The 8363-nt window shown below is 36.1% G+C and overlaps 1 protein-coding gene and 1 long non-coding RNA gene across 2 annotated transcripts; one reads left to right on the top strand and one right to left on the bottom strand.

Moving 5' to 3' along the window:
• Positions 1 to 643: 643 nt before the first annotated feature.
• On the bottom strand, positions 644 to 1284 carry LOC143575388 (small ribosomal subunit protein uS9-like). Its single transcript, XM_077059785.1, has one exon. The coding sequence runs from the start codon at positions 1193 to 1195 to the stop codon at positions 758 to 760; it is 438 nt and encodes a 145-aa protein (XP_076915900.1). The 5' UTR covers positions 1196 to 1284; the 3' UTR covers positions 644 to 757.
• Positions 1285 to 5817: 4533 nt separating this feature from the next.
• Positions 5818 to 6882, top strand: LOC143575387 (uncharacterized). Its single transcript, XR_013142746.1, has 3 exons — positions 5818 to 6037; positions 6146 to 6211; positions 6853 to 6882. It is a non-coding gene; the product is annotated as an uncharacterized LOC143575387 (long non-coding RNA).
• The last annotated feature ends 1481 nt before the right edge of the window (positions 6883 to 8363 follow it).

Genomic DNA, 8363 nt, shown 5'->3' with positions numbered 1-8363 from the left:
TCGGCGGATTACCAGTACATGTCAGCTTACTATCCACGTCATCCAATTGTTCAACAAGTGTTGTCTACATCAACATGGTGAGACATGTAGAAACCTCTATCTAAAATAGCGGCCTCCAAATGTTACACAACGTTAGCATAGACGATACATGCAAAACAATTTGATACCGTCATACAAACACGTGGATAAAAAGCTGACATGTGGGTGTAATCCGCTATCTGAGATAGCAAATTACCTAATTCCACTTACTCTACTCAACCACCTAAACCCACTTTTTTAAAAAAAAACACCTAACACACCTAAAAATTCATCTTATGCAAATACATAAATTTTAGTTTTAACTTTTAAGTATGGTTAAAAATAGTTATCCATATATACCACTACTACAACAACCTAACTATGCCTTTTTAAATTAATAAACCTCTATTGTTCTAACAGACTAGAAAGATAAACAAAAACTAATCACGCACAATGCAAGTATCATCTAAAGCACAAAATAAACTAGTGTGTTCTAACATCCTAGAAAGATAAATAAGTCAAATCAAGAAACAAATAACAAAAAACCAAACCAATTGCAACATTATAATCCATAACCATTTTTAAAATAGCAGATTCCAGATGTAACCAAAACAAGCAGCCATAGAAAACCAAAACAACAGTCTAACAAAATTAAACACCATCAAGTCTCAAATTACTCAACGCAACAAAACATAATAATAAAAGATAAACCAACAAAAACAAAACAATTACTCTTTGTTTAACGGTAAGACTTCTGGAACCTAGCACGAGCACCACGTCCTCCAAACTTCTTCGGCTCACAACGTCTGGGATCAGCCACAAGCAAAGTCCTATCATACCTGACCAAAATATCCTTTATCTCCTTCTTCTGTTCTTCATCAACAAACTTCTGGTAGTACGCCACAAGCGCCTTGGAGATACTCTGGCGAATAGCGTAGATCTGAGAGGTGTGACCTCCACCTTTGACGCGGATCCTCATGTCAACGCCAGCGAACTTGTGGCGGCCGAGAAGGAGGATCGGTTCGAAGGCCTTGTAACGGAGAATCTCGGGCTGAACGAGCTCGATTGGGACGCCGTTGATCTTGATGAGGCCACGGCCGGCCTTGCAGTGAGTCACGGCTACGGCTGTCTTCTTACGGCCGAAGCATTGAACGGAGTTGGGTGGAGCTGCCGCCATGTTGTTGTGGAAACCCTAGCTTTTGGAGTGGTCTCTGAAATGAGAATGAGAGGGTGTATCGGCGTTAGGGTTTGGGGTAATATGATATTTTAAGCTGAGGGTTGATATGAAGTTTTGAGTTAATGGGCTTTAGTTAAACTATAAACCCAAAGCCCACTACATGAGGAGCATAATGTTAAGCCCATAAATTAACAGCTTTGTACCAGAATTTTACCCTTTATACACAAGATGTTAATTTGAAAATTAATATTATATGCATAAACATCTTTAGTTAGCTTTTTAATGAATACATGAAGATATAAAATAAACATATTTTTTCTCTACTTTTGAAGTTGGGGCCTTACAAGAAGCAGCATATTAATTCTTATGTATAAAGGTAAAATTTGTTTACGTCTCATTCTCTTATACTCTATTACAGAGTACAGACTACTGGTAACTTTTTATTTGTGAGATTTACTGGGTACAATGGTGATTGTTTGTTTTTATTTTTTTCTCTACGCTATTTTTCTTTTCAATTTGTTTTCTCTCGTTTGAACAAAAATAATGTACAAAATATATTGACTCTATATAGTGACGAAAGTATTAATTTTAACATAATAAATTTACGAACCAATAATATTATATTGAAACCACATTAAACAAAATACATTTTGTTTTTTATTGAAATGACTATGTATCTAATAAAATTTATATCCAAACTGTTATAAAATGTTATACAAGACTGTGTTGAAAAGCTTTTTTCTTAAAAACTAAAAGTAAAGTAAAGTAATTAAACAAAACTCGAATTATATATAGAATTAATTAATTGTTTGAAAAGAAAAGAGAAATTATATCAATAACCAATAACGTGATGAAATGTGTTAAAATGTTAAAAATAAAAAAGAAAGAAAGTTGGTGACCGTGGTTTGGTATGCGGAGCAACACTTATGTTTTTTTCTTTTCTTTTACAATTAACACGTTGGGCCTTTGGGTCAACAACTCACCACAGTGTTGGTTAAAAACTTTTGTTTTGTTCTTACAAGCTACAAGTGTTGGTTAAAAACTTTTGTTTTGTTCTTACAAGCTACAAGTGTTGGTTAAAAAGTATCATAAAAATAATAATCGGTTTGGCTTTTGTAGCATATAGGTTATTCCCTCACATATTTATGATACAATATATCTTCATATCATCTACTAAAAGCAATTTAGTTAGTATCATATATGTACATAACACAAACTACTCATTGAAAGATAAACTGGTTATCTGATTGTCACATATTCTGAGTTTGATATAGCTGCAACTAGTTTTGCATAAGTTTGGAATTGTTTACTAAACTGCTAATTTGATTATTTATGAGTGAAACAAATCATTTTAAACACGAAGTCTAGTTATTTATTCAAAACCAAGCGACGAAAACTTTAACTTGTTCTATAACAAAAACGAAACAATTCACTCGCAAAATCATATGCAATTAATCAATCGTAATGCCTGTAGTTTCATCGAATCGGCAAAACGTACTAGATCAAATACCAGGCATCGTGCAATATCAAGTGGCTTGTTTTTCGCCCAAAATTAAAAAATGGAAAAAAAAAACATAAATCTATTTCAAAAATGTTAATGAATGGCAAATTGACCTCCATGGCTATAGGCATCTTCTTGCTCTTGTAGCCAATGCATTTCTAACTTCAAAACCCTTTTGTTGAATTAAATCATCCTTTAAACTAGCCTCAACATTATATTCACTGTGGTAACTAGCTCGTAAATAATCATCAGACTTATCAGATAAACAAGAGTAATCTTCCCTCGTTAGCAACGCGTTATGAAGAATCGAACACGCACCAATATAACCCACCATTGTCTTAACCTCCTCCTTAATCGGTTTACTCAAAACCCCCCATTTCTTCAAACTATCAACCGTTCTAAACCCAGAAACCATCATCAACTCGTGCGCAGAATTAAACCTTTCCTCATTCGAATCCAACTTCACCGAATGCTGATCAAAAGGAACCATTAACCATGGAAGCAACGGGTACCCACGATCACCGATCAAGTATTGTCGTATCGATACACCATTTACATCCACAGGCTCCGAATTTAACAACCGACCCGATTCAACATCATTATACAGAGTTGACGACTTAAGAACAACCTCATTACTCTTTTTACCACTAAAACCCGTAACAATCCCGAGAATCCTCAACGACGAATCCGCTACAATCTGAGCAGCTACAGGCACCAATTCATCCAATTCATCACCAGAAGCGTGTTTCAAAACCATAAACCGTGTACAATGCATAACCCCACAGCAATTCGGCAACCCGGTTAGCGTTTCAAACGACTCGCTAACAGGGCCAAGCTCGTTTTGGGTCGGAAACCCGACCCAAAACCGAAAATCAGTACAAAGCACGCGGCAAAACTGGTTAACGCAAAATCGGGCTACAGGTTCGGAAACGTTAAACCGACAGGCGATCTCGGGGTAATCCGAAGCCGTAGTGAGGCGAAAGATTCCGATACCGAGACGGGTTTCGACCTGGAGGTTTAATGGAGAATTGACCGGGTCGCGGCACTCGAGTAAGGGCTCGAGAAGAGATGATAGCCATTCGAATGTTGAAGAGTTCATGTTAAAATATAAGTTAAAAGAATTGGGGGTTTTGGGTATACGGGTTTTGGAAGAGGATGGGTCGGGTTCGGGTGAAGGGGAACGTTTGCGTTTGTGAACGGAGAGTGTGGCGGCGGTTTGTGAGATGGAGAGGAGGTGGTGGTGGTGGTGAGAGATGGGTGGTGATTGACGGCGGCGGTGGGAAGTGGGAGGAGGAGGAGGAGGAGGTTGGATATTATGGAGGAGAGTAGGGCCGTGAGGGCCCGTTTATCCATTTGGTGTTTGTGAGGGTTTCGAGAGGATTTGGGAGTGATGATGATTGGTGGGTTGAATTGAATGGAATGGAATGGAATGGAATGGAATCTTGAACACGAGTGGGTGAGTGAGTGAGTGAGTGAGTTGGAAGACACGCCTGTCTTCACCTTATTTGGTATCGGTCCATTGGTCTATATTTGACGGGATTGGTTGAATGGAATCCTGTTGATTCCAATAACTTTTTTTATTTTTTATTTTGTAAATGTGCATGTATTGTTATGTATTCTATATATTTTTTATTTATTTTTTTCATCATGTATGAGATGAAAAGCTCATAAAGAAGTTGAGTTTAATAAAAGAGTATCTTCATCAACAATCTCACAATCTCAATCTCACATTATAAAACTAATTTTTCTCTCTTTAATTTATAAAGTTTAACTCACTCTAATCTTTTACTCCAACTCAATCTCATCCTTTTTTTATTAAATAAATTCAATTTATAATTAGTTTTGATTAACTATATAATGTTTGATTTTTAGATTATAAATCTTATCCAAAAAATTTACTAACCAATAGAAAACTAGTGGTTCAAATAAGATAATTCAATAATGGTTAAAATTAAAATTTTATATAAAAAATATGTTTTAAACAAACTCCATTTTTTACCAAATTTATACCGGAATGCTCACACAAAAAAAAACTAAGCAAGACTGTGTTTTTAGATTTTTTTAAAAAGTCAAATATAATAAGTTATAAAACAAAAACCAAAATATATATATATAAATAATTGTTATGAATTAAAAAGAAAAAATCAAAATTATCAATGGAAATGTGACATGTGTGAATGAGACAAACAAATTGGGTTTGCAATCTGGTTTGCCATTCCGATCGAGATTGCCCCCTTTACTCCTTTTTTTTTTTATTCTCAAAATCTCAAGATTGCAATTTTGAGAATGCCAATTGTTATAGTCTAAGCAATCATAATGGATAGATAAGCTATACTATCATTCTTCTTTTATCATGTATGTAATGTATGGTTTATATGATAAATAGAGAAGTGACTTTGTTGAATTGTACAATTATTTCAACTTAAGCTACCAATTTATAATATTACATTTACGGGGGAGTTGCAGCATAAGGAGTTGTAAGTTGTGGTTCTGCTGTTATACCTTTTATTTCATCATATATGGCAGCACGTGTCCTTGGCAGTTGACACGTGTCTTTCTCCTGGCCCATCGTTTAAGATGCTAATCCCAGCTGTCTTCTTCTACTACTTTTACTTTTTCCTCAAACATGTTGTTTTCTTCAAGCGTGTACGCCAGTTTACGTTCACCTTTGTTAACCACCGATTATCGTAGTCATTGCCTATTGTTGCCGGGTTCGATTTTGGAACCCCAGGTGACGGTGGTGTGGTGGCGACGGTGGTGTGGTACAAGGGATGAACCTCGATTTCTAGCTCTTTCTTTCCCCGATGGTTTGACGGCGTTGATTAGCAGTTACAACTGTTGTCGCCGGTTGAGCACCGTTAATCTCCAAATTCATTCTTTGCTTCTATCAGTGGTAAGCTTCATATTTCAACTCTCAGTTTTTGTTGTTAGGATTTTTTTTCTAATTAGTTGTTCATGGTTTAGAAAAATAAATTGGATTGTTGGGCACCTTAATTGCGGAGATCTGGCGGTGGTGTGGCTGTGAGATGGCCCAGTCGGTGTAATTGACGCCGCTAGTTGTCGGGTTTAGTTTGCGGACCCTAAGAGGCGTCGACGGTTGTCCGGTTAGGGGAGATGGTTGCCAGTTATGAGGCAGTGATGATTAGATGTAGCCTGAGCGAAATTCGACTTAGTAGACCCAATCTGTATCTTGGCTTGGCAATTCAGTTTGTAATTGCTATGCAACTGCAAATGCAGCCATGATGGATTTGGACGAAAAGAAGTTATGTTGCTACAGATCTGATCCTCCGTTTGTCATTTTTGCGTCCATGTTCTCTCAATTAGGCATCATGCAGATTAAGGTTTGTATTTTATTTTAAGATGAACACTAAATAATTCATCCCCTATGTGTTTTTTTTTTTTTTCACAAACCAAAATATTGAAATTGTGTGTGTTTTCTTTATTGTAAGGTTTTGCTTGGTCTAGGGTTCAATATGCTTTATCTATGGGCACAACCTCTCAGACTCAACATCAAGGTACAATATCTAATAGCTTATATAATTTGATTAAGCTTTACTTTTCTGCTTTAAACATTTACTTGGTAGTGAAATCATAAGAAAGATTCAAAGTTGAAGTTGCAACAATATATAATATGAGCAACTTTGGTTAGATGTCAAAATGTGAAAATTGACAAGGTTAAAGTCAAATGGAACAATAGATATGATAGTCAAAATTAGTTTATGATGTTTATTGCAAATCAATTATCATATTATATCAGTTTTAAAGATTAGTACCAAGGGTATTATAGTCAAATTTGTAATTTGATGAAAAGGGAAGTTTTGAAATATGTTAAAATGATGGCTTACGGGTCAAACTTCAGTTCATGTTTATGGTTGACTATGATGAGTCAATGAGTAGTATTTGAATGTGGAAAATATGTTGAGTTAAACCACCTAAGGTTTAACTCTGTTGGTGTTTAATAATGTTTATTGTGTTACGTTGGTTTACTTAGACCACTTACACACCTCTTTAACCCTCCATTATCTTGGTTTGCAAAGCATGCTTATTGTTGATATGCTATTGATATTATTGATATTTGTTCCTTGCTTCACCCTAATGATATTAGACTATGATGACACTTAACTCTCAGTGTGGCAACTTTGTTTATTGTGTGCAGCCATGAGTATGAGCTAGGAACAAATAAGCAAAAATACATTGAAGAACATGGGGGCATAAGTAGTTTTTGGATTGACAAAGGCAACAATTTTGGCAACACAAGGCCATATTTTTTTGGTAGTCTTGCATCTACTATAAGCATGTAGTGATGACGTATGCAGATCCAAGAAAACCTAAATAGACCATGAAAGACAACTTGGATATTAGCATGTAGAACTATAGAAGTAAAATCTTTTGGAAATTATCTAGCACCAATCATGTAAAACTCAAATATGCAGCATATGTTAGTGACAACAATAAGGACTAAACGTTAGATGTTTGCGCCCCAAACACACGGTTGGCAGCACAACTACCAACCATAAGGACTAAACGTTAGATGTTTGCGCCCCACACGGTTGGAACCACGACTACGCCGCAACGCGGCGGGTAATCTAACTAGTTGAATAATATTTTCCCTTTTTATTGCGTGAAAATGGGTAATGGAAATGATGAAATGTTATAATTTTTGGTGTTGATAAAGTAAAAGATTGAACGAGTGTAACAATCAACATAAATGGTTGGTTGGGTCAGATCTCCGCCATGATTGCAACATAAGTTGCCACGCCATGTTGTAAGTCCAGTGTCGTCAGTCGTCACCATAAATGATGGTTGGTTATTTTGTATTTAATTAAGTTCGTTTATTTATTAGTTCTTATGTTTATTGTGGGAACTTCGATACTTCATACATGTGTATTGTGTTTCAGGTCATAAATGTTAAAGTACCTAATTTGGACCTGTTGATGCACGAGATGAAGACCCAAGACGTCCAACACGCAAAACGAGAAAATAGTATTTAATATTTGATGAGAAGACCCATCGCGATACGCGATGGCATGCCTGAAGACCCATTGCGTATCGCGATGGGATTAAAAATAATGTTGACCATGGTCCATCGTGCTACGCGATGGACCACAGAAGACCCTAACGCGTATCGCGATGGGTTACGAAGACGGGAAAGTTAGGGATTTTATACTTTTCATCATAAGTCGACCCTATTATTCCATAACCAGTTCCAGGCAGTTTCCGGAGCTATAAGAGGGCGATTCTATCATTCCAGATCATACCGAGGCCATATTCATGTTCCATGTCATCATAATTGAAGATTCCATGATGTCGAGGCTCGGCTAATCTCTCTGATACATTCTCGGGATGTAAAGTTTGTATATTATTCAGTTTTTAATGTAACCAAGAACATACAATTTGTAATTATCTTTGATTTATCTTTGAGTATTGATATTTAGTATTGATGTGCATTCAATCGGTTTAGGTTTACGTTGATCGGAACAATTAGTTTGCTAGTTGCTATAGTAATTGCTCATATGATTGATTTGACTAAATTGAATACAACAAAGCATACAAATTGCCCTTAGTTGAGTCAAACTGGCAGGGACCGTTTGATAAGCAGTGTCGTGTGTTAGCGATTGTTGATGCCTAAGGTTAACTCGTTAATCAATTTTTAGTCAGTCTTTGATA

The sequence above is a fragment of the Bidens hawaiensis genome, unplaced genomic scaffold, assembly GCF_021521415.1.
Source record: "Bidens hawaiensis isolate Kalapana, Puna unplaced genomic scaffold, B.hawaiensis_p1.1 tig00027352_1, whole genome shotgun sequence".
NCBI lineage: Eukaryota > Viridiplantae > Streptophyta > Magnoliopsida > Asterales > Asteraceae > Bidens > Bidens hawaiensis.
This window is presented reverse-complemented; position numbering and strand designations above follow the sequence as displayed.

Coding starts and splice junctions, on each gene's coding strand:
- LOC143575388 (XM_077059785.1), bottom strand. CDS start 1,195: ATGGCGGCAGCTCCACCCAACTCCGTTCAATGCTTCGGCCGTAAGAAG.